Source organism: Coffea eugenioides, chromosome 5 (assembly GCF_003713205.1).
Source record: "Coffea eugenioides isolate CCC68of chromosome 5, Ceug_1.0, whole genome shotgun sequence".
NCBI classification, from domain to species: Eukaryota; Viridiplantae; Streptophyta; class Magnoliopsida; order Gentianales; family Rubiaceae; genus Coffea; species Coffea eugenioides.
Window position 1 is genome coordinate 49,276,081 of NC_040039.1, and position 27,431 is coordinate 49,303,511.

Sequence of the window (27,431 nt, forward strand, 5' to 3'; positions counted from 1 at the left end):
CAACAATGTCTGGTTCCCTGGTCATCTTCTTCAAGAAGAATTGCTCCCCAATATCTGTCACTGGCATCAGTTTGATGAATTTTCTTTCCTTGAGAAGGGATGTAAAGGGTTTGAAGTTGTTGGAGAATTTCCTTCAATTTTTGGATTGCTTGGGTTTGAGAAGATCCCCACAGAGGGGGTGTCTTTTTTAGCATTTTAGTCAGAGGATTAATATGCTTTGCTGCTTTGGGAATAAATTCCCGTACATAGTTGACAATGCCAAGAAATTGCTGAACTTGTGTTTTAGAAAGGTTTTCCTCAGGAAAATATTTGACAGATTGTCCAACATGTTGTTTAGGAGTGCATGTTCCTTTAGCAATTTTCATGCCAAGGAATGAAATTTCTCGTTGTGCCAAAAACATTTTCTTTTCAGAAAGTATAATCCTATATTGTTTAACAATATTATGAAAATCTTTAAGCAATTTGAGATGTTCCTCAAAAGTATTGCTGAAAAGAAGTATGTCATCAATGTAAATTAAAGCAGAATGTAGGATAGGTTGCAAAATCTTTATCATGGCTTTTTGGAAAAGAGAAGGTGTTGTTTTGAGACCAAAAGGCATAACCTTCCATTGAAAATGATGATTTGGAATACAAAAACCAGTTTTGTGCCTATCTACAGGATGAATTCCTAATTGCCAAAATCCAGATTTCAAATCAAATTTAGAAAACCATTTTATTTTGGAAATCTGAGTAAAAAGTATAAATCTGTTAGGAATTGGAAATTTATCATCAAGTAGGAAAATATTGAGAGGTTGATAATTTATTACCAATCTCATCTTCCCTCTTACCTGGTCGGACCTTTTATTTACATAAAAGGCTTGACATGCCCATTGAGAGTGAGAAATCTCAATAAGACCAAACTTCAAGAGTTCCTGACATTCCTGTTCTGCAAGCTGAGTATCATCAGGGTTCATCCCTGAGTAACTTGCTTTTGTGGGATTTATATCTTCATTCTTTTTGAAAAGAAGTCGGATATAGAAATCAGGGTTTTCCCACAAAGGGTGATCACATTTTTGTAAAAACTCTTGATGGTTTGAAGAACATGATTCTTGAATAATTTGAGCATGAATCTTTTGGAGTTGATCTTTTTCTTCTTGAATCAGGTATAATTTAGGGATATCAATATAAGGTTTAAAGAACTTTTTTGATTTTATCCCTTGACCTATAACAAGATATTTATTTTGCTTGTAAAGATCAAATCCAAGTAAAAGATCTTTTCCAGTAAAATTTGCTCCCAAGAATTTTGATGTAACAAGACAATCTGGGAGAAGTTTTAGGGTAATGGGATTTTTTGTAATAAACTTGGTTTCAAAAAGATTCCCATCAGCTCCCCTAAACTTATTGATTTCTGGAATCCAATACATATCTGGTAAAATATCCTTTCTCATAATTGATGTATGAGCTCCTGTATCAAAGAATGCAATTAGAGGAATAGACTTAGAATATTTATCCAATCGATTATGAATAAGAGTTTGTGGATAAACTTCCTTTTTATGTTCCTCTTTGTTGGCCAAGGCTGCAACAGGACTTATGATAAGGATATTCTCTGGGACCTGTAAAGCAAAGAGAGTTGAATCAGTTATTTCTTCTTGTTCAGAAAATTCAGATTCTAAATCGGATAACTAATAATGAAGTTCACTTTGAATTTCTGAAATTAATTTTACTCCCTTTTGGTTGTTTGGACAATTTTTTGCAAAATGTCCGGACTTTCCACAAATGAAACATTTGTTTCCCTTGGTTCCTCTGAATCTTTTAGACTTGCGTTTGAAATATCTCCATTTCTTCCTAAAAGATTTTCTTGGAAAATCCTTGTAAGATTTGCTGAAGCTTTTGAATCTTTTGAATTTTCTAAACCCTTTTCTTCTTTTGGATAGAGCACAAGCCTAGCATTTTCCTTTGGTAATCAGTTCTGGTTTCTTGCATGCTTGATCTAAACAAACATCTCCTTTGAGGTATTCTCGGATAACCTTCCTTTTGTTGCAAAGATCATCAAGAGATAATAGGACTGATTGTTTAATCTGTCCAGGTGTCAGATTTAATATAGATCCATATTTATTATGGATATACGTTTCTGCACCATCTGCAAGAGATTTCGAAAGTGAACTGATAAATGCCTGTTTGAGATTAATATCTGCACCAAGAGAATAAAATAACTTAGTCATCTTTTTAAAATATTTATTTATGTCTCGACGATCATAAGATAAACATTTCATCTGGAAGAATTCTTTTCTTTTTGTCTCCTGGCTTTCTCTGACATTTCCAATAAACGTCAGATGTAATAGATTGATGTTTTTCATGAAGTCTTGTTTAGTCAGAAATATCATCTTGTCTGCATCTCCAAGAGTTGTCCACCAATTTTTGAGAATTCCTGATAAATGAGCTGTAAAAACAGAAAGAATTTCAAAATGAGATTCTTCAGTAAGATTTTGTGCAAGCATCCAAGCATGAAAATATTGGAATTTTGCTTCCCATTCTTTAGGAGGAACTTTATCAATTGTAAACAGAGGTACTCCCTTGGATTTAGGAAAACTATTCCTTTCTGGTCTGTTAACTGATGTTTCTCCTATTTCCTCATCATCATCAGGTTCAACTACCTCAGGTGCATCAGCCATGTGAATTGTAGGAATCTGTTCTATTTCTTCATTAGATGATTTAGCAGAAACAAAGGGAGTTTCTTCTGAGCTTTGAGTATCATCTGAAGTTTGTGAAGAGCAACCTTCTTCTGTCGAGACAGATTCAGAAGATTTGGATTCTTTGACATAGGTAGAAATATATGGAACTGATTTGTCATGGAGTTCATGTAAAATGGATGACAAAGGATTGTCATAAACCTTGGTAGCTTCTTTTGCTTTTGTTTCCTGTTCAAGAGAAAAAACAGGATTAGTATGAATATTATACATCAATGAAGATGGAGGTTCTTGTGATGAAGATGGTAGTTCTTGGGCAATCTGTTTATTTTTCCTTTTTCTTTCTTCTTCTGCCTGTCTTTCTTCTTTTTCAGCAAGCTTTCTTGCTTTCTCAACATCTTTCTGAACTTGTTTGTTCCTACGATATTCTCGTAGAACTTCTCCAATATCAAAAGGTTTTGAAGCTGGTTGCTGCTGATCTGGAAAGAAAACTGAAGGAGAGGGTGTAGTTACATTGCCAAAATAAAAAGGTGTTGGCCAATTTCTAATGGGAGTTGCCCCAAAAGCTGAGCTTACCTTGGGAGGAGGTGTTTCAGGTCCTAAATCATATTTAGGAACTTCTCCTGTAGTATACAGAATATGAATTTGATTTTGAATAAATTTAGTTTCCTTTTCTTTATTCAAAATGAATTCAGCTAATGAAGATAGGTTTGAAGGTAAATATATTTAAGATCTTCAAGTCTTTTTTCAAAGACAGAAATCATATGAGATACTTGAGAATTTTGTGTTTGAACAGTAGTATCTATATGATTCACCTTACCTTTGACCTCAATTACCTCTTTATGAATGGTGGTAAGAGCAGAATTTGGATCAGAGAATTTTCAGTTTGCCAATTAAGAACATCTTCTACTGGGTTTGGCGTGATAGTTTCTCACTGGGAAGAACCATAGGAGCACTATTTTGGATTTTTGGGGTATGTCTGACACCATTTTTGTTGAAGGTTTCTAGTTTGGGAAAATCCTCTTCCCGAAACATGAAACATTCTTGAACTTTTGGAGTGTGGTTCTGAATCAATGGTTCAACTGTGCAAAAGGATTTTGGTTTCCAATTTGTTTTCATCTGGTCTGCCTCTTTTTCTAAGATATCAAGACATTTTTGGTAATAAGGATGAAGATCCTTTTTTGAAGGAGGAGAAAATCTTTTGGATGTTTCTGGAATCCAATCTGAAGAAATTTGATAACCATTGAATTTGCTTCTCTCAGAAACAAAGGCATCTGTGCCTGGATCTTGGGGATTCAGATCTGGTTTGCAAGGTCGAGGTTCGAATGAGTGAGTCTTTGATTTTCTCTTTTTGGAAAGATCTGGTAGATCAGTATCAAGAAGCCTTTCCAGTTGACATTCTTCACATTCATTGCAAACATCAAAATAAATATGGCTAGATATAGGGTCTTGAAACCATGAAACAGGAAGTCCTTCTTTGTCAAAATACTGAATAATATCCTGACTTCTGTGTACCGATTGAAGATTTTGGGGATGATCTTCATGTATTTTTCATTGTTTCTCAAATGCTAATGGATAATACATGGGAACCTATACACACATAATAGAAGGATGTGATTTAGTAATCATAGGCTTTAAATGAGAATGATCAAAAGAGATAGAAGCTCTCCCTTCTGAGATTTGAGATATTCTTGAGTTTGAAGACTCAAGAGGCTCATTTGCCTAGGTGTGCAAATTTTCATAATCAGTAATCCAACTATTTGGTAATAATTGAATTAATTATAATTTAAAAATTTGTTTTGGTACATGTGTGCATGAGACACTGTTCTTCTCATCTACCCGAATAAGAAGAGCATTTTCACCACCTGGGATTGTGAGATCAAGTGCATGATTCTGTACACGATAAACCATCTGGTAGTGAAGAATAGCAGCTATTGCATCTGATACTTGTTCTACCCCAATAATTTGTACCTGCACTTTAAGAGCATCTAGCAGATGTGGATCTGCTAAGGACATATTAAAATTATGAAAGAGAATAAGAAAAACAGTTCCAGCATTAAGAGTTGTTTCTGTGGTTGCTATACAAGCATGCTGGTATTGTTTAAATCTTGTGTCAAATAGTGCTACACGAGCAACTACTGGGAGTCCTTTTCTTCTATGAAATAATAAGGAAATCCTGATTGTTCCAAAGTGTATATGGATATAACTATACCTGGCAATTGGGCGGGTTGGGCGGGTTTTGGGCGGATTAATATTGGGTCTTCACTTAATTGGGTTATACCCAACCCGCCCAACTTTAGATTGGGTTGATTTTGGGTTGGGTCATATTGGGTTATCTCAAACCCATGACCCAACTATGACCCAACAAATTAATTCATACATTTTAATACATAAACTTTTTCACATACATTTTAACACACAAAAAAGATTTTTTTCACATATATAAACACATTTTCACATATATAAATGTATTTTCACACACACAAACACACACTCACTTCTTAAGTTCCTTGGAAACACATCATAAATAGAATAATATTTTATATTGCTTGTATTGTGAATTTTAGATAATAAATTATACATTTAAATAGATTAGCTAAAAAAATTGTTTACTTTGTACTTTTTTAATACTACTAATTGAAGTTCGATGGAATTAGTTCCCCTCCCCCCCCCCCTCTCTTTCTTCTATAATCAACAAAGTTTTCAAAACTTAACTTCTCTAATTCTTTTCATTCTTCTAACATGTTATATCAGAATTCTGTTAAGCAAAGAATCACTTGGTAGATTAGCACTTGCATTTGAATTAGCCACCACCATGAATTCCAAGCAACGTCAACGAAACAAAGAAGATTTTAATTCATGGCCATATTTTAAAAGAAAACGAAACATTTTTGTATTCATACTAGGATCCAAACTTCCAATTCCACATAAACATGTGATTTAGTAAATAAAGTGTTACAAGAATATAGATGGCAAGGGAAGTGTAGGCTATTTACTAAAAGCAGTTTAAGAAAAATATATAGATGGATCAACTAAATAAAGTTGATTACGTGCTGAAAATTTGGTCCCATAACCAACTATTATTTTCTCTACTAGGCATAGGGTTAAGTTGTTTGATCTTAATTACATGTTTCTAATTTTGATTTCTTCATTCTGAATTTACATTACAACCACAATTCAAAGAACTTGTAGAATGTGATTTTTTGATGGAAAATTTTTATATTTTCCGTGAACACATTTTCAATTACCTTTTTACCTCACATACACCAAATTGTTACAGTATATATATATATATATATTTACAAAAACTCCTAAAAATAGCAATCCAAACAAGGTCTTATTTTTCTTTAATATCCAAATTGGAAATAAAATGTGTATGTGCTTTCATTATGCCCATCCAGCCACACAAAAAGTCAATCCTAGAAGTTGCCTCTCATTTATAATTTCAACATGTTATTTTGTTGTAGGACTTCTTGTAGTTTTTTTTTATTTCAAAAACACTTTCAAAAATGCCTAATCCATATGGAGCCTATGTGTTTTCATTTTTCATAAACAAGAGAAGCTTCAACAACCCATAGTATAACTATAGTGAATTTTGTAATTAAGACACCTTGCGTTTGCGTTTTCTTTCTTCCTTTCAGTTTGTTATTGGAAACTTTTATATAAATTCTATTTGGTCGAGTTCGAACTCAAACTTGAATATGATAACTCGAGTTCAAGATTAATTATTAAAAACTCGAAGAGTTTGAGTTAAAACTCAAATCCAAATATTTTTACTCGAATAGAACTCAAATAATACATAATTCAGGTTTGACTTGATGTGATAACAACCTTACTTTTGTGGCATTTTAGCCACGGGCTTGTACTACTTTGTTGATTATAAAAGTTGAGCAAGTTTAACTATTGTTATAAAAGTAAAATAAGCATGAGTTTTTATTTTAAATTTCTTTTTTATTTTAAATAAAAATTTAAAAACATGATTGAAAAAAATATATATATATATATATATATATATGAGAATTTTGAATACAAATTAATTAATGAATTATTAACACATGTCCAAATGTAAATAGTTGGGCATATGTGTATTAAATCTTGTATTTATTATTTCGAATTACTTTTAAACAAGTTGGGTATTGGGTACCCAAATAAAAAACCCAACCCGTCCAATGAATAAGTTGGGTTGTTTTTACCCAACCCAATAAAACCCATAACCCAATTGACCCAACCCATCCCTTAAAATTAATGGGCGGGTTGGGCGGGTTGTTGGGTTTTGGGCTTTTTTGCCAGCTCTAGATATAACCTTGCTGTTTTCATTGCATAGGAAAATCATTGGGAATATGCAAAGTTATAAATTGTTCCTTTTTAGTAGCAGGAATTGGGTGTTGGTCCACCTTTGATGCTTGGATATATTCTTTAACTCCTTTAGGATAAGATTTAATCAAAGATTTTATTACTCGAGTAGGAAAAAAAGATTGTTTACCAAAAGCACTATATTAATTTATAACAGGAATAGTGGTGGCTGTCAAACTACCAAAGATAAAATTTATAATGATACCTACTCCCAAAAATGAGTATAGTAGTGAGTAGGGTCATCTCCACAGGGAACTGGTAGATTTATCGCACACAGATAATTGGGGAATTTTTTGAAGAGAGATAAATAAAACAAATTAAAGACTTAAAATTACTAAATGAACAATCACAATAAAAGCAAGAACTATGGAATGTAATAAACAATTAATTGACACAACTTAGTCATGGAGATAATCTTGGCACCGGTTCACACAATTGATCATAGATACCTAAATTAATTCATGCGTTAACAAATAAATTGGTTCTAGCAATTTAGCAACCGCCAAACTCCCAATCTCTCCTTAATTTTATAGTAGTTCAGAGACGCTCGTAAACTACCTTCTTATAAAATAGACAACCCCAGAGACGCTCGAAAGATTTAATCTAATTACAGCTTTAGGAATTAGAGAGACCCAATTCTAGTTAACAAACACACATGTGGGTTCATTTAAACTAGATTAATTATCCCTACGACCCAGATTAGACTGCTTGCGAGGCAATGAAATTGGTATCGTTCGCCACTAAATTAAGACATTCAAGTGATACGCACCCCTGTCCTAATTGGCGGTATATTATTTAGACAACTGAACAACTGGCCACATTAATTCAATATATCTAAACAATAACAAACAATTCAACCAAAGAATAATTAAATACTTACAAACGTAGAACTTAGAATAATAAAAATGATCTCACAATTGTTTGTGTTCCAGCCCTTGATTACTTCTCAACTAGATAAACGATCTAGTCTTGTCGCATAGTCATGACAACAAAGCAATTCAAAATTTTCATGGAGTTTAAACGATGAAAAGTAAAAGATGTAGCCGCTAGCCTAAAACTTGCGTTGAGAAGTAAAAGACCAAGACGAAAAGATGAATCCCTAATCTATTACAGTCCTCCTATTTATAGTGTTGCCGCCACTTCTCTTTCCGTGTCGAATTGGAATTTGTTTCTCACAAGATTGCTTCCTTATTTCTCTCCTCAAATTGTTGCCAAAAGTCTCCTTTGATTCTATTTCCTAATCCTACGCAGGTTCAGACTTTGTCTCTAAAGAATAGCAAAAGCTCCAGGGATAGGACCCACGATCCATCTTTTTCACGCAGCTCTGCGTTGTCTAGCGTGGGCAAACCAGAAAAGGCCTAGTCTTCTGGAATTTGCCTCTTTTTGTCACTTTTTAACACCACTCTCCTACAAATAACACAAATATCAAATATGGACAGAAATCCAGTGTCTTGCACACTAAGTGACCAAAATTAGGACCAAATAACAGCGAATAAAACGCATAATTATCTCCCTATCAAATAGAGGTAGGATTAACCACCTCTGGTTTAATAGAAACTTCATATAAATAATCTAACTTATTACTATTTATTGTTTCTATCTTCATACCACTAGCAGTAGTAATAGTAGAAGATTTAGAAGAAGAAGCCATTAGACACGACTAATACTTAGATCTGTATTTATCACAACTTTCTTTTTGGATTTTTGAATATCTTGGAGCATACGCTCCTGAGTACAAATAACAGAAATACGATGATACAACAAATCTATTTTAACTTGTCTACTTACAATACTATAAGACCACGAATGCAAATATTCAGAAAATTGTCTAATAACATCTTTATATGACTCAATTCTATCTAAACACTCTTGTTTACTAAGGTCACAATACTGATCAAACAACTGAACATCACTATTTATGCAAATAGTTTTACGAATATTCTCATACCATATGCATTATAATTACCATAATGATTTTGTACCCATGCCATGAGTTCTTCATGTTGATCTACTATATTCATGTACATGCCAGGATAAACATCATTATATTGCATTAAATAAAAGAGGGAGTTTTGTTTTTGAAAAAAGTTTCACCTCAGGTGCATCAGCCATGTGAATTGTAGGAATTTATCGTGTACAGAATCATGCACTTGATCTCACAATCCCAGGTGGTGAAAATGTGTATTATTCTGCCATCAATGTACATCTTATAGAGTGAAAGTATGTTTTGCTTTTGTTAAAAAAAGTTATAAACAAAGGAATTAGCGAAGACTGAATTACCTATTTGTTGAAAGAATGGCATATTATGCCTTGTATGAATTGTCATTTTTCTTCAAAAAAATTTTATATTTTTTGTAAACGTATTTTTTAATTATTTTTTATCTCACATGCATTAAATCGTTACTGTACATTTTTCTATAAAAATTTCAGAAAATATCAATTTAAACGAAATCTTTCCTTGAACTCTTTTTTTATTTTAAATGCCAAAGAAGAAGAAGAAGAAGATTGAGTCACATAACTAGCAATTTTTTTTTGTTGTAAAGATAACATTTCTATAACCTAATCTATCATATTCGACGGCAGGGATTAGGAGCCTATCCTATTCTACGGCAGGGATGGGGAGCCTAAAGAAATTGTATAAAGGATCTAGCAGGTATACAAATCTGATTAGATCAAAGGAGGGATTTGACATCTCTTTTGAATTTTTTTTTACTGCAGGTGGGGTTCGAACTCTGATCTACAGTCTAAAGAAAATTTAATCTCCTTTTTGGTGGTCATTGAGCCAAAGTCAATGTTGTTAAATTCAGAATGAATAGCGACTCGGTTAAACTATTAGATCAGATCTCAAAAATCCACTTACGTCAGCCATGATGTTATAATTATTTTATATTTTTATAAGTTTCAAAAATATTGAAATTAAGTTCTTGGTTATATTTGGTAAATCATGAAAAATATTCCAAAAATATTAGACTTGCAATCAAATATATACCTAATAATTATATATATAAATGTAAATTCATGATTAAAATATGTCCATTTTCCAAAACTACTTGAAAAACTAAATTAAAATAAATTAATATAAGTTGGAATCACTGATGCTAAATTAATGACATCATAGAGATGAAAACATATTGATTTAGAGATCATTTAGGAAAATGAATAATTTTGATATTTACACTAAATGGGTGACGTTTTCTTATTCCTATTAATAAATGAAAATGTTACAATTGAGATAATTCAAATTATATTTAGAAAAAGGAAAAAAGAAAAGTTAGAGAATTGGATCAACCAGTAACATAGGGTCATTGGTTTAGTTGATTTTTGATGATTTTGACTGATCTTTTACCAATGTAAATTGCAAATCAGTTCAAAAAGAAGATCGGTTCACGATGGATCGATCGGTCCGATTCGGATCCGATAACACTAGCTAAAGCTCAATGGTTCCATAGCTAGCAAATTGTAGCCAATCATGAATGGGAAGTGATTAATAAACGGACCCATACATACGGCTTCTTCTAAAACGTGTGAATGAAGCCAAATTGAGATCCAGCTGTCAGGTGGCCTGAAGTTCATTCCCATTCCAACACGTTTCAAAAAACGACGCACCACCGCCAGTTGTCAATTCCTATCGGGACATACCGTACACCACCCATTTGTTTACATTTCTTAAACTTGGATAAACCCGCAGTTCAAAGATTTAATAGCTCAAATTATTCTACACCACTTGATGAAAAGTATGGCACAATTTGTATTATTGAATTTTTGAAGGTCGGATTTACTCAAGTGTAAACATCTGATTATTAGTACTTGCATTAATTGACGAACCTCACAAGTAGTAATTAGAAAAAAATGCAAGAAAGCAAGAAAATGGTACTACTTGGGTAGACTGTTAGAATTGTGACAGACAAATTATATGAAGCATGAAAGTTTCACGTATTCGTGAGTCATAAAGGCAATATTCTGAAATGGAAAACACAAATGCCACAAAGGCCCATGTTACTCTCACTATCAAAGGCTCCCCCTGGCCCTCCCCTTTCCCCTCCCTCCTCAGTCCTCTCGCATCCCCTCCTATTTGGCCATTTTGCATTTTTTTTCTTCCTTTGCACTTTTAAACGCTATGTAAGTGGACCACATCTCCCCGTTGTTATTTCTCTATACTAGGAGGTATAAACCGCGCTCTGCGCGATAGAGATAAAAACTTGTATGCCCAGTTTATGTTTAACAGCTGGGAATACTAAATGAGAAAAATGCTTATTCATTTAGAGCTCAAGATTAATAGCTAGAAATAATAAATGAACCAAATGCCTATATATTTAGGACCATATTTAATTTGCATGTATTTGACAGCTAGCCTTATGCGGATTCTTTTTTAATTTTCTTCTATTTTGGTCTTATAATGAAGGTTTTGGAGTTGTACAAATTTGAGCATGACTGTGAAGCAGCTAGGAGTTGGAGAAAACCAAATTTTTGGAGTGATAGGATGAATGATTACTTTATGCTTTTGGATCATAACTTTTACCGGATTTGTTTTGGAAGGCCTTTAACATGCATCCTTTGCTGCTTTGCTAATTTTAAGGTCACTTCTATTTTTTCCTAGAGGAAATAATTCTTTTGATTGCTAGGGTGGCTAATTGAACCTTTTCTTAAATTGTTTAATTGATGAAATTGGCATTATTAAATTGATTAGCAAATAAAGAAAGAAACAAAAACATAGCGGGAAATCTCACGGGCCTCAAAGCAATCCCAAGCTATGTCTATATTTTTAGATTGCACACTCTTAAGCATTGTCTGAATAAGAGTTTCAATTCTATCCACATCCTTGATGTTTTTTCCTTAGAGATCAATGAATTAATGCCCTTATCAACCAACCATTGAATTCACAATTTGGTACATGCAACTTCAAGCCGGGATCGCACTATTTAATGCAATATTAAGTAAGAAAATGTTTGCACTTTCTTCTACACAAAAAAAAATTTCTTTTCCCGGGAGGAAAAAAAATTCAAGGATACAGTCGAAGAAAGGAAGGAGGTTAACCTTCCATCAGAAATGCCAAATAAAAATGTCACCTTTCAAAAAATTAATATAACATTCTAGCTTGCTATGACTTAGCAAACAATCCGTGATTTAAAGTCCAGAAGGGAAAAGTACCAAGAAAAAGATAGCACAGTGACCAGTAACACAACAACCTAAACAAATTAATTAACTAAGGAACCATGAATATATAGAGAAACAGATCTCACAATTATCAGGGATTCACTCTCAGTCTAATACCAATAATAATTGGATTGGACTCAACAAACCACATATCATCTACTTTGGTCCATCCCACTTCAGCCTCAAAAATCACGGAACAATGTCAGTAGAACAGGCTTCTTACTATAGCAACAAACATAAACAACAAGTTGTCAACAATCTCAAAAAATACCGGAGGCAACAAAAGCAACACGGAGGGAATCACCTTTGATCAACAACATAATCTCTAGCAATAATAGAAACACCATCTAAAAGCGCCTTTCTCACTGGTAAATCATATAAAACAACTCCCATCATATTTATTACAAATCAGTCAACCAAAAGATGAGTTAGTATGTCAAAATATCAGCTCAGAAACAAAATAACTACTCGTATAAAAAAAGGGAAAAAAAAGGGAAACCAGTGACTCAATTATAAAGGCACAGCCATCAACTAAATGTTGGAAAAGATGTAAAAGGGCAAATATCAAGATTAGCCAGAAGGATCGGTTCACCAAGCTTACCAAAACGCACTAATTACAGAATAAAAGCAACCAAAGCAGAAGGATTAAAGTGCAAAAAAAGAAAACTACTTTTAGTTCTAGAATAAAAGTGCAAAATTAAAGCTGAAGGTATTCAGAAGTCAGAACTACTGCTCAATGATCGAACTAAAATTTGCACACTGTTGGGTTGTTCCATACTTCACTTTTATAACAGCTTATCATGTAAGCAATAAATTTAAATTTATGTACAAGATTAAGGTACTCAGAACCAGTACTGTGATTGAACTAAAATGTGGCATGACAGATTATAAAACTTAAAGACTTCTGACTATAATTTTCTTCTTGTTTAAGGTTGTTATAATTAAAAGGTTCAATCAGTAATCTAGTCCACCTATAGAACGTGGTTTACTCATGCATATGCCAAGCAAAACTCGCAACTTCAGAGAAGAATTCATAAAAAATTTCAGTCCAAAAATTAAACATTCTATTGGTAACCCTTTCCATCTACAGAATGTCGTTCAATCATATATAAGAAATATGCAAGCAAAACTCGAACCGTCAGAGAAGAGCATATGAAAAAATTCATAATCCAAAAAATTAAACAATAATACCTTCATGTATTCTGTATTGCCGGTTGCTACCTCTAGTTTTATTTTCATTGTCTTAGTTGCGAAAGTCTAGAATCAAGTAGCTATGAGCCAGGCAGTTAGCCGGCTATTTAAAAGTATCTGTCAAAGACATGCATAAAGTTATTTCACTATAATACACCAGAAAAGAAAGAAGTTCAGCATTTAACAATAGTTATAAAATAAATTCATGATCACAAAAAACTTACTGGTTTCAATTCCCCATTCCAAACGACGTTCACAGCCAAAAATCCGATGACAGCCGGTACAATATACAAGAGTGCAGCCTAAATAAACAACCATTAAAAGAGATAAACGAAATGAGAAGTATGGACCCTCGCTGGAACAAATTTACACTTCTCAAATGTATCCATCTACTTTCCAAGATAAGAACATGCATAAAACACCTACATGCATTAAGAAGATGCCATTTTTTTTTGTTTCTAAGGTCGATACTATAGAGTTCTTCAGGAACACAGGTTGATAGCACACCCCTGCAAACCAGACACCAGAATCACAAAACCACAAGGGAAGGAAACGGATCACAAACATAGCGCAAGTAGAAGGGAAGAAATGCAAACACACAACCCAGCAAGAGCAAGATCGTACCTTTCCCGAGAGCAAAATAGAAGGTCTTCGGAAGGGGAGAAAAAAAGGTCCTAGGGAATCAAAGAACGAAAATATAAATTCTAGGCTAAAATTTACAGAGAAAAATCACAATGAAGACTGCACCTCACCGAAAAGGAAGAAGAAGAAAGCTTACAACGAAGGAGGAGAGCAAGATCGTACCTTTCCCGAGAGCAAAATAGGAGCCACTTGAAAAGGGAAATAAAGGAAAAAGAACAAAAAAAAACTTACAGGGGAAGCTAACAACGAAGACTGCACCTCAACGTAAAGAAAGAACAAGAAAACTTACAACGGAGGAGGAGGAGGAGAACCGAACGAATGGCAACTGATCTGGACAACTGAAACCCAGAGAATGTGAGGGACAGAGTTTTGATGGTCCTTGCGAGCCTCGAGAAGGGGAACAAAGAACAAAACCATCAGTTTCAGGCTAAAGATCATGCAGAAAACTCATGGCAAAAACTGCACCTCATCGGAAAGGAAGAAAAGGAAGAACAAGAAAACTCACAACGGAGAAAGAGGAGAAGAGCCAAACATCTGGACCACTGCAACCCAGAGAACGCGAGAGACCGAGGTTCGATAATACCTGCGTGGTTAGAAGAGAACCGGATAGCTCAACAGGCTCTTGTACCAAGACTCAGAACAGCCGAATAAGCAACAGAGCAACATTGCCCAAAAGAAGGAGAGAGAGAAGGCAATGGGAAGAAGAGGCATGTAATACTGCCAGATAGAGAAATAAGTCTGTCAACGAGAAACGCAGCAGGAGGCACATGGGATACTGGCAGAGGAAAAGATGATAACTTGGTGCGCGATACGTGAACAACATTAATGCTCTCAACCCACATGCGCGGCACGTGAGAGGACGACGAAATTTTTTGCAGAAAGGTGTTCGTACGTTATCTACTTATGTTGAAAGAACATGCATAAAACACCTACATGCATTAAAAAGATGCCTTTTTTTTCGTTTCTAAGGTAGATACTACAGAGTTCTTCAGGAACATAGGTTAATAGCACACCCCTGCAAACCAGACACCAGAACCACAATACCACAAGCGAAGGAAACGGATCACAAACATAGCGCAAGTAGAATGGAAGAAATGCAAACACACAACCCAGCAAGAGCAAGATCGTACCTTTCCCGAGTACAAAATTGAAGGTCTTCGGAAGGGGAGAAAAAAATGTCCTAGGGATTCAAAGAACAAAAATATAAATTCTAGGCTAAAACTTACAGAGAAAATCCACAATGAAGACTGCACCTCACCGGAAAGGAGGATGAAGAAAGCTTACAACGAAGGTGGAGAGCAAGATTGTACCTTTCCCGAAAGCAAAATAGGAGCCACTTGAAAAGGGAAATAAAGGAAAAAGAACAAAAAAAAACTTAAAGGGGAAGCTAACAGCGAAGACTGCACCTCAACGTAAAGGAAAAACAAGAAAACTTACAGTGGAGGAGGAGGAGAACCGAACGAACGGCAACTGATCTGGACAACGAAAACCCAGAGAATGTGAGGGATCGAGGTTTGATGGTCATTGCGAGGATCGAGAAGAGGAACAAATAACAAAAACATCAGTTTCAGGCTAAAGATCACGCAGAAAACTCATGGTAAAAACTGCACCTCATCAGAAAGGAAGAAATGGAAGAGGAAGAAAACTCACAATGGAGGAAAAGGAGAAGAGCCAAACATCTGGACCACTGCAACCCAGAGAACGCGAGAGACCGAGGCACGATGATACTTGCGTGGTTAGAAGAGAACCGGATAGCTCAACAGGCTCTTGTACCAAGACTCAGAACAGCCGAATAAGCAACAGAGCAATATTGCCCAAAAGAAGGACAGAGAGAAGGCAATGGGAAGAAGAGGCATGCAATACTGCCAGATAGAGAAACAAGTCTGTCAACGCGAAAGACAACGCAGCAGGAGGCATATGGGACACTGGCAGAGGAAAAGATGATAACTTGGTGCGCGATACGTGAACAACATTAATGCTCTCAACCCACATGCGCGGCACGTGAGAAGGCGACTAAACTTTTGGCAGAAACGTGTTCGCACGTTATCTACTTATGTTGAAAGAACATGTATAAAACACCTACATGCATTAAGAAGATGCAATTTTTTTTTATTTTTAAGGTTGATACTACAGAGTTCTTCAGGAACTCATGTTAATAGCACACCCCTGCAAACCAGGCACCGGAACCACAAAACCGCAAGGGAAGGAAATGGATCACAAACATAGCGCAAGTAGAATGGTAGAAATGCAAACACACAACCCAGAAAGAGCAAGATCGTACCTTTTTCGAGAGCAAAATAGAAGGTCTTCAGAAGGGGAGAAAAAAAGGTCCTAGGGAATCAAAGAACGAAAATATAAATTCTAGGCTAAAACTTACAAAGAAAAATCACAATGAAGACTGCACCTCACCGGAAAGGATGAAGAAGAAAGCTTACACCGATGGAGGAGAGCAAGATCGTACCTTTACCGAGAGCAAAATAGGAGTCACTTGAAAAGGGAAATAAAGGAAAAAGAACAAAAAAAAACTCACAGGGAAAGCTAACAGCGAAGACTGCACCTCAACGTAAAGGAAGAACAAGAAAACTTACAACGGATGAGGAGGAGGAGAACCGAACGAACGGCAACTGATCTGGACAACTGAAACCCAGAGAATGTGAGGGACAGAGGTTTGATGGACCTTGCGAGGCTCGAGAAGGGGAACAAAGAACAAAAACATGCACCTCATCGGAAAGGATGAAAAGAAAGAAGAATAAAACTCACAACGGAGGAAGAGGAGACGAGCCAAACATCTGAACCACTGCAACCCAGAGTACGCGAGAGACCGAGGCTCGATGATACCTGCGTGGTTAGAAGAGAACCGGATAGCTCAACAGGCTCTTGTACCAAGACTCAGAACAGCCGGATAAGCAACAGAGCAACATTGCCCAAAAGAAGGAGAGAGAGAAGGCAATGAGAAGAAGAGGCATGTAATACAGCCAGATAGAGAAACAAGTCTGTCAACGTGGAAGACAATGCTGCAGGAGGCACATGGGATACTGGCAGAGGAAAAGATGATAACTTGGTGCGCGATACGTGAACAACATTAATGCTCTCAATCCACATGCGCGGCACGTGAGAGGACGACGAAACTTTTGGCCGAAAGGTGTTCGCACGTTATCTACTTATGTTGAAAGAACATGCATAAAATACCTACATGCATTAAGAAGATGCCATTTTTTTTTGTTTCTAAGGTAGATACTATAGAGTTCTTCAGCAACACAGGTTAATAGCACACCCCTGCAAACCAGACACCTGAACCACAAAACCACAAGGGAAGGAGACGGATCACAAACATGGCGCAAGTAGAATGGAAGAAATGCAAACACACAACCTAGCAAGAGCAAGATCGTACCTTTCCCAAGAGCAAAATAGAAGGTCTTCGGAAGGGGAGAAAAAAAGGTCCTAGGGAATCAAAGAACGAAAATATAAATTCTAGGCTAAAACTTACAGAGAAAAATCACAATGAAGACTGCACCTCACCGGTAAGGAAGAAGAAGAAAGCTTACAACGAAGGCAGAGAGCAAGATCGTACCTTTCCCGAGAGCAAAATAGGAGCCACTTGAAAAGGGAAATAAAGGAAAAAGAACAAACAAAACTTATAGGGGAAGCTAACAGCGAAGACTGCACCTCAACGTAAAGGATGAACAAGAAAACTTACAACGGAGGAGGAGGAGGAGAACCGAACGAACGGCAACTGATCTGGACAACTGAAACCCAGAGAATGTGAGGGACAGAGGTTTGATGGTCATTGCGAGGCTCGAGAAGAGGAACAAAGAACAAAAACATCAGTTTCAGGCTAAAGATCACGCAGAAAACTCATGGCAAAAACTGCACCTCATCGGAAAGGAAGAAAAGGAAGAAGAAGAAAACTCACAACGGAGGAAGAGGAGAAGAGCCAAACATCTGGACCACTGCAACCCAGAGAACGCGAGAGACCGAGGCTCGATGATACCTGCGTGGTTAGAAGAGAACCGGATAGCTCAACAGGCTCTTGTACCAAGACTCAGAACAGCCGGATAAGCAACTGAGCAACATTGCCCAAAAGAAGGAGAGAGAGAAGGCAATGGGAAGAAGAGGCATGTAATACTGCCAGATAGAGAAACAAGTCTGTCAACGCGGAAGACAACGCAGCAGGAGGCACATGGGATACTGGCAGAGGAAAAGATGATAATTTGGTGCGCGATACGTGAACAACATTAATGCTCTCAACCCACATGCGCGGCACGTGAGAGGACGACGAAACTTTTGGCCGAAAGGTGTTCGCACGTTATCTACTTATGTTGATAAACCCCCCTCTTCTCTTCCCTTCTCCCCCATACACCCCATACCCGGAAGAACAGCCAGCAAAGGAAGAAACTCTTGTCCTCCGCCCCTCACTCCTCCCTCCTTCCTTTCATAGTTATTTTCTCTGTCACCAGTATTTCTTTTCCTACCACAAGAGCAATCAATATGAGTGAGGCACCAAAAGATGAGGGGGCTTATGCTCATGCTCACGACGACACTAACACTATCTACAGTGTTGCTGAGGAGAAAAACAAGAAATTTCTTCAGTTTATTGAAGAAGTCACCGCTAACGCTGATGAGGTCCAAAAAAGGGTTCTTGCTGAAATCTTGTCTAGGAATGCCCATGTCGAGTGCTTAAAAAGACATGGCCTTAATGGTCAGACTGATAGAGAAACTTTCAAGAAAATCATGCCTGTCACCACTTACGAGGATATTCAGCCTGATGTTAACCGTATTGCTAATGGGGACAAGTCTCATATCATCTGTTCACAGCCCATCTCCGAGTTCTTGACAAGGTTTGTTTTTCTTTTCTGTAACTAATGCACTGTTTTTGGTCATGTGACTTGTGTCATTCTTCTTGCATGTGCTTTAACATATTCTTTTTTGCCAGTATTCCTTTCTTTCTTTTTCCTTTTTTTTTTCTCCTTTTATTCTGAAAAAAATGAGTTGTCTCTTATAGTATCTACCTCTTATCATTACATATTACATATGTATCTAATTTCTTTTTTCTATACAGTTCTGGGACATCTGGTGGAGAGAGGAAATTGATGCCTACAACTGAGGAAGAACTAGAAAGGAGATCATTGCTTTACAATCTTCTGATGCCTGTGATGAGTCAATTTGTTCCCGGACTAGAGAGAAGCAAAGGAATGTATTTCGTGTTTATCAAATCTGAGGTTAAGACCCCAGGTGGGCTAGTGGCTCATCCTGTTTTAACTAGTTACTACAAAAGTTCCCACTTTAAGAACAGGTCTTTTGACCCTTACACGAACTATACTAGCCCAAACGAGACCATCTTGTGCCCTGACTCTTATCAGAGCATGTATTCCCAAATGCTTTGTGGGTTGTGCCTAAACAAAGAGGTCCTCCGGGTTGGTGCTGTTTTTGCCTCGGGTTTCATCCGAGCAATCCGTTTTCTTGAAAAGCATTGGTCACTTCTGTGCAATGATATCCGAACTGGAACTCTAAACCCACAAATTACTGACCCGTCTGTGAGGGAAGCAGTGATGAAAATTCTAAAGCCTGACCCACAACTTGCTGAATTCATCGAGGGGGAATGTGGGATGGAGTCTTGGCAAGGGATTATTACTAGGTTGTGGCCAAACACCAAGTATATTGATGTTATCGTGACTGGGACCATGTCACAGTACATACCAACTCTGGATTACTATAGCAATGGCCTACCTCTTGTTTGCACCAGGTATGCTTCTTCAGAGTGCTTTTTAGGTGTCAATCTCAACCCTCTTTGCAAGCCAAGCGAAGTTTCCTATACCCTCATTCCCACCGTGGGATATTTCGAATTCTTGCCGGTTGACAGAAACAATGGCGTTACAAATTGTATATCCATGCCGAAATCCCTCAATGGGAAGGAGAAACAGGAACTGGTTGATCTCGCTGATGTTAAGCTTGGACAGGAGTACGAGCTTGTTGTCACCACTTATGCAGGTAATATTCTGTTCATATTTTAATCCTAATAAGAAGACTATGTTTAAAATACTCTCAAGCCTGTATGTTTTCAAAATGGCAATCCTATTATCCTAACCTTTTCTTTTTTTCTTTTTTCTTTTTTGGGTGGGTGGGGCTCAATCATTCAGGCCTTTATCGGTATAGAGTGGGAGATGTACTAAGGGTTGCTGGATTCAAGAACAAGGCCCCTCAATTCAACTTCATATGCCGCAAGAATGTGGTCTTAAGCATTGATACTGATAAGACTGATGAGGTTGAGCTACAAAATGCAGTGAAAAATGCAGTGAGCCATTTGGTCCCGTTTGATGCCCGGGTGACAGATTACACTAGCTATGCTGATACCACTACAATTCCTGGACATTATGTTCTTTTCTGGGAGCTTAGCCTGAATGGCTCAACCCCAATTCCTCCTTCAGTTTTTGAGGACTGTTGCCTGGCCGTTGAGGAGTCGCTCAACAGTGTCTACCGCCAGGGTCGTGTTTCTGACAAGTCAATCGGCCCTCTTGAGATCAAGATTGTGGAGGCTGGCACATTTGATAAGCTTATGGACCATGCCCTTAGCTTAGGAGCTTCAATTAATCAGTATAAAACTCCCCGTTGCGTCAAGTTTGCACCAATTGTTGAACTTTTGAACTCGAGGGTTAAGGCCAGCTACTCCAGTCCAAAATGTCCCAAGTGGGTTGCTGGTCATAAGAAGTGGAATATCAACGTGAAATAAGGAAGCTTGGAAGCGCTCATCTTGGTAGCTGTCTTTGGATATCCCCTCCCCAAATTGAAAATTAAGCAAAAAAAACAAAGAACTGTTTTGTGATCATCCATCTTAGTGCTTAGGAACTAAAGCCCCGTGTAGGTTAAACCCCCATGATTTTAATGTTTATTTGAATCTTTGTTCAATTTTAACTGCTGCTCCCTTATTATGATAGATATTTTATTTAACCTCTTGTATAAAGCAGTTTTTGTTCTAGGAAGGCCCTTCTTCCGATTTTGCATTTTACTCTTATTATGCTGCTTTTAACTCGTAGAAATTATTTTAACAGATGTACTTTACAGGTGTAGTATTGTGTGTGTGTGTGTGTTTTTTTTAGGTTGGTTCACATGATGGTTAGTTAAAAAAAAAAAAAAAAAATGTAGCTCCACTGAAATTATAGTAGTATGATCCAAGTAACAGGCCCACTGTTGACTGCATGGTTCCAAAGCGGAACCTATATTTTTGTTATTTTAGTTTACTCCTTTTGGGTATATGCACCACATCTGATGGTGCCAGCTGCATTAGCTGGAAATTTAACATATTAATTTCATGGGAATTGTTTTCTTATTTCCAGCCAGGAATCCTGCCCACTTAACTCTCATGAGCAGCTTATGTACTAGTAGAACTGCATAGAAAGCATACCTCATTTGCTTTTCAAAATCCTTCCTTTTACCCTTTACTTTTTAGGAAAAGCAAACCAACTTTTATGTCCCTCATAATTCAGCTCAGACTCGAGAAATTCATTCATTGGTATTCTAGTTACTGGAAACGTTGTTAACACTCAGATAGCCCTCAAACTTCAGTCAATTCTTTACTTAAAAGTAGATTTATGAACAAAAAGCTGTCCTCTAGCCTGTTCAGCAGGGGACCCAAGGCCAAGACTTTAGATGATTAATTAATTGAAAGTTATAGCGTACGTAAACTTTCCTGTAGTTCTTATTATTGGGATAAAGTGTCAATTGCCCATTTGTCTATGGCATGTAAGTAAGACTGAAGGGAGATAATTAATGGCTTTCTTTCTTTCGTTTCCTTTTCTTGTTTGCCCTTTAGGATATTTCAGTGTGTTCACTTGTGGATTTAATGCTAGGATGAGACTGCTGCTTTTATGCTAAGCTTCCAACTCTTCATATCAAAAACAAAGAGGGGGGCAAACCTACGTTAACGTGTAGTGCTTGACACCTATCAGAAATGAAATAATAGGGCACCATAAGCTAAATGATTCCATAAAAAAATAGTCTTGTTTCGAAGATAGGGTGGCAATAAGCTAATCCATTCCGCACCAAGTATTTTGCATTGCATCATGCTTTTCAGAAATTGAATTGATCTGACTTGTGAAATGAAGCACACAAAGTTGCTAAGGATTTGAACAGCATACCTATACTTTTTTACCCTTTTCTTTCTCTTTCTTTCTTTCCTTTTTTTTTTGTGTAAATAATAATTAGGGTTGCCTTGAACAACAGCATATGTTATTAAATTCCTGAATTTTGAGCTCAACATGCACTAGTAATTTATACATTGACTTTGTTATTTTTGGATATACGAATTATCAAGCTTACTTTTGTAATGTTTATTTTATTACTATAAGAGATGGTAGTATGGCTGCAAACGAATCAAGGCCACTCAAAATTTGTTGAGTGCACATAAGTTAATTGAGTCTACATTTAGACACATTCAATCAATCTAAACCTAGCTCAAGTCAAGTTGAGGGAGCATGTTGTGATCGGCTTAAAAATTCATCAAACTTAATCGAACTCAAACAGCCCTTGATGATGGCAAGAAATTGGCCGGTTAAAAATGAATGTAAACAAAAATATACTTGCCATTGAAGGAGGAAAAGAAGCTAAGAGATGTTTCGAGTATCAGGATCAAAACGGACTAAAAATTGCATATAAAATCTGAGGCAATCAAGTCACGTAGAAAGGAAATTTTATGTAACATTTCCGGTCGAGGTAGTTTGATACTTGCACTTCACAATTTGATGCTGGGCTCCATTATTGTCTCGCTTGAGATGGAGACGGAGACAAACGGATTGCCAGCAGAAACAATTCTTCAATTTGCTAAAAGTAAAGTTATAGCAATGAGTCGGGTAGTTGTGCTAGTCAACCATTGCTGATAAAATACAAGAATTGATTAGTTAACATCTAAAAGATATCCCACTAGGGACATAAATCTCATACCAACTCGTTGATGTTCTTTGCTCCATTCAATTTTCTCATGGGTTATGAAGAATAATTCCTCTCCGATTAGACAAGTCTAAGCAGTAGTGAGAAGTTGATGCAAAAAAGAATGGTCGTCGTGACATCCTCCAACGGGAGAGTTTCTGGTGGTAGAATAAAATGACAAATAAGCTTCTTCGTAATCTACTTTACCCTTGTTTTACCACGGTAATACTCAAACTAGATGGTAAATTATTATTATTATTATTATTATGATGTTTGTCAAAAAAATTTTGTGGTAAATTATGAACTTACAGTTGAAAAGCTTCTCTTGAATTTGTGGTGCTGGGGTGTGTGGAATTGGCCCTGAATCCCGATTTTAAGCAGAAAATCCTAGAAAGACAGAAGGACATAGGTGTAGGCAGAAGACAGAACATAAAAGAAAAGAAAATAAGAAAATAAGAGAGGTGAAGGACGGATAAGATAATGATCGATTTTAATTCAGAAAATGTTCCCCAATTTGCCTTGTTAAAAAGAAACAAGGAAAAAACACAATGTGCAGGGCATTCAGACAAACGGCACTGCTCTGAAAGCACAGAGAGGAAAAGCAGAGAGACATGTGCAGGGACAAGTTCAGAGAAAGGATCCTGATTAAAGCTTTGATGTGGAGGATGATGTAGAAAGATAAGAGGGAGTGGGTTTTGAATTGTAGTGATGTGTTTGTTTTGGTGCCTCTGTAGCAGCGGTAGTGACTGAAGCAAACTTGCAACGGCTGTAAAATCATCCATCATTTGCATTTTGTCTTCATCATTTCACTTCCACATATTTCTTCCTTCACGCAATTTGGATCAAGCTTCATTGATGGTGAGCTCTATTTCCTTGAACAAGAAGATTTTTGAGGTCTCTGTTCCCAAACTCAATTCCTTAAGCAGCCGAGGATGTTTACACTGTATACATATTTGGAAGGAGTGCTATTTGAAATGATTATTATAATATTTTCTGCGATTTAATCTACGTGAGATAAAAATATGATTAGAAATAACGATAAGTGGTTTATGTTGTATATGATACAAGTTAATTAATATCTACAAAAACATTTTTCTCCTTCTAGGTAAACTGAAAAATCCAAGTTATAAGTATTTTAATTTAGAAAATTATGATTTGATTAGCAAAAAATACAAAAAAAATTATATACCTTCGCATTAGGGTCGAGTTGACAATACACTTGGAAAAGGATTGTAGTAATTTGTGTTTAATTTCAACAATGCATAATTCATGCTCTAGCAAAAAGATTTTTAGTATTTCCTTTTCTTTTATTGGAATATGATATGCAATAACTCTATATATATATATATATATATATATATACATGCATATAGACACACACACAATAACTCTCTCTCTCTCTATATATATATATATGGTCGTGTTAATTGCACACGCATATTGTGTTTATCTTATCATAGATTTTTTAATATTGTTTTTATTTTTCTAAGATCAGTAGAAAGTGACTGTTATGCCATTACGAACTATATACTTAGAAAGTAGTAACATTTTCTTAAAAAGGATAGGTAAGATTAAGTAAAAAAAGTATATAAATGTAGGAGAGGATAATAATTATTAGTACATGTATATATATATATATATATATATATATATATGAATGGCTAAAAAAAATGAATACTAAATGTATTAACGGTGGCATCCGTTCTTTAATTCAAGCAGCTCAAATTCATTTAGTACTTGATAGGAAATGGAGTCGAGTGAATTGTTGAACCAATCATACCCGAGCATGCAAATTGTCTGACACAATCCAACATCTGAGCTGAGTTGTGTTAATTACTGCGCGCATCACATAGTTGCAGGGTACGTCAAGAGTTTTCATTGTAGAAAGATTGTTGTTATATGATGTTCCGTATGATCAAATACAAGATGAGATGTTTCTTCGAAAAGTGGGTGTATCAACAATCGTCCAGGACATTTGAAATCATTTCCTTAATTGAAATTGTTTGAAGAATGCCGCGTCTGTGCATCATTGTCGAGTTGATAGAATTTCTGCGTAAAAAGAGAAGTCTATCCATGCATTATCGGTGTCTTCTACTGAGTTGAGATCTTGCTCAGGGTTTCCATCAGAAAGAACATAACCGCTAATCCTACTATTATTATTTATGAGATAATGAGCATGCAGTTTAGTTTTACAACGTTGTGAGGTGACTTTCAAGTGTTGCTCGTACATACTTGGAGTTGGAACCCCATGCATCATTCATTCTTTAACGCCTGTCCTCTCTTTACTTGACAAGTACTGCAACACTTAAAAAAGCCGTCCTTTCAATCCACACCCATATATATATATATATATATATATATATATATGTTCATATATAAGTTGCCTGATCAAATCATAATGCACTTCTTAAGTCAACGAGTACGTGTCCTTTCTCACTTTAATTTGCGTCTGTTGCTCATGCCAATGTCCTTTCTCTGTTGCTAATTGGATTGGAAATCGAAGTTAATAATTGGACAAAACCTCAATTAATAATCACTGATATATAGCGAGAGTGTTTGGTCCGTTGAAATGCAAAAGCAGTACAAAAGCATGCATGATAGAGAGACGGAGAGAGGTGTTGGAGGAGGGCATGCATTAATAATATCCGTGATATATTTGGGCAATAATGGTGACCGAAAGTGGGGTTTTTTCTGAAGGCGATTGAGAAAGACTTGAAACGAAAAAACAAGAGATGGAAAAACTTTAAAAGAGTGACAGTGAAACTGAGAGTTCTGCTTTTGGAGACAGTCCACCCAACCTGAAGGTGACTTAGAAGGCGACGCTGGTGAATAGTAACAACAGCAATAATAAGAAGCTGACCCTCCTGCATTATCCGTTGCGCGTCAAAAAATAACTGAAGAAAATAATACTAGTATTCTACTATGTTCTTTTCCACAATTTTTTTTTTAAAAAAATAATAATAATCAAAAGAATGGGTATCGATCGATGGTCCAAAATAAAAAGGGCCATCTGCCAAGGATAATTAATTGATTCATAATCTTAATTGGCCATGAATAACAAACAGCATGCGCGTAAGGCAAGATATGAGTCAAAATTAGCCTAACTCCGATCTGATTGTTTTATTAGTATATGAGATTATAAGGTTGTGTTTGGATTGCATTTTTCGTCATTTTTCATGGAAAAATTACTGTAACGATTTGATATATGTGAGGGAAAAAGGTGATAGGGAAATGTGATCACGGAAAACGACAATATTTTTCGACGGAAACAAGCAATCCAAGCATGGCCTAAATAATTTCTTCAGTTCACATGTGTGTGTGTATATGTGTATGTATATAAAAGGGAAGACGGTGAACATATATAACTAACTAACTGACTGACTGACTAATAAGTCGGGGAGTTGATTCCTTGAGAAAGAGTAAAATTACAGAGAGAGAGAGAGAGAGCTGATGATTGGGAAGCAGTAATTGATTTTCCGATTTCACCAATTTGGAAGGTGTGATAAGCAATCGGCATGTGCACTTGCACGAAGTGACTTGAGGCTCCAATTATGGGGCGCTGGCTGAGACAAAAAGAGGTATTCATGATTTGACTTGGATCCAAAACCAAACAATTCTTTGAATTGGAGATTTTGGACACTGACAGATTCGAATCCGCGTGGAGGATCAGGATTTCTGATTAGAACGATCCTCCATCATTAATTCCAAATCAACGTGCAGCTGCGAAACTTTTGTCACTACTCTCACTCCCAGTAACTGTCAACTTATATAAGCGCTCTGGCGGTGGTGCTTAATTAATCACGTGAAATGTCCACATTCGTGGGTGACCGCGGCGCGAAGTATCAAGGCAGCCCCCTCCGGGTCGCTTCACACGTGTTGTACCCGAAAAAGACACTGGATTCGGGCAACTTGGACCTACGCGAAAGAGAATGTTGACTTCGACTGGACCTTAAAAAGCCCCACCCACACGTGATGGTTTTCTGTTTTATGCTTGCTTGTCGGGCCCTGTGCGAGAGGCCCATCCGAAAAGGCTGTCTCCAGCAGTCGCAAATGCTGCTGCATCCACAACACTTGCATCACACAGGCAATTCCGGCTTCAAAAGTATAATTTAGGCAGAAGAAAAATATCATTACGATTACTAGTTGCTGTTATGTGCATGAACTTGTTGAGGTGACATATGTGCTGCCTTCTGTATTATTAGATAAATCATTGCCATTGCTTAGGCAAACTTTCTTAACTTAATAATAAATATTAATTAACTTCCTTTCTTTTCTTTTTTCATTTCCAGAACATGTTTGACTACAAATGCCACAACAAGCTTTAGTAGTGGGTGATAGTACTAGTATGTGTGCTGTTGTTGTTCGGTCAAATCTCAGAACTTGAACTTTATTTTAAGAATTAATCTTATAGACACTAACTAACTAGTAGTGTATATACTATTACAGAAGAAGAAGAGGCTCAAATAAAGAAGAAAGTTAACAATGGTATCCATGAATTGTTTTTTT

General features: G+C 36.4%; 2 protein-coding genes across 2 annotated transcripts in view; one reads left to right on the forward strand and one right to left on the reverse strand.

Moving 5' to 3' along the window:
- LOC113770074 (gluconokinase-like) overlaps positions 1 to 27,431 on the reverse strand; it is a 40,888-nt gene that overhangs the window by 9,796 nt on the left and 3,661 nt on the right. The gene's annotated exons all lie outside the window — the stretch shown is intronic.
- LOC113770073 (indole-3-acetic acid-amido synthetase GH3.6-like) lies at positions 18,472 to 20,960 on the forward strand. Its single transcript, XM_027314423.1, has 3 exons — positions 18,472 to 18,844; positions 19,066 to 19,994; positions 20,144 to 20,960. Exons 1-3 carry the CDS (start codon positions 18,495 to 18,497, stop codon positions 20,731 to 20,733), a joined length of 1,869 nt encoding a protein of 622 aa, XP_027170224.1. The 5' UTR covers positions 18,472 to 18,494; the 3' UTR covers positions 20,734 to 20,960.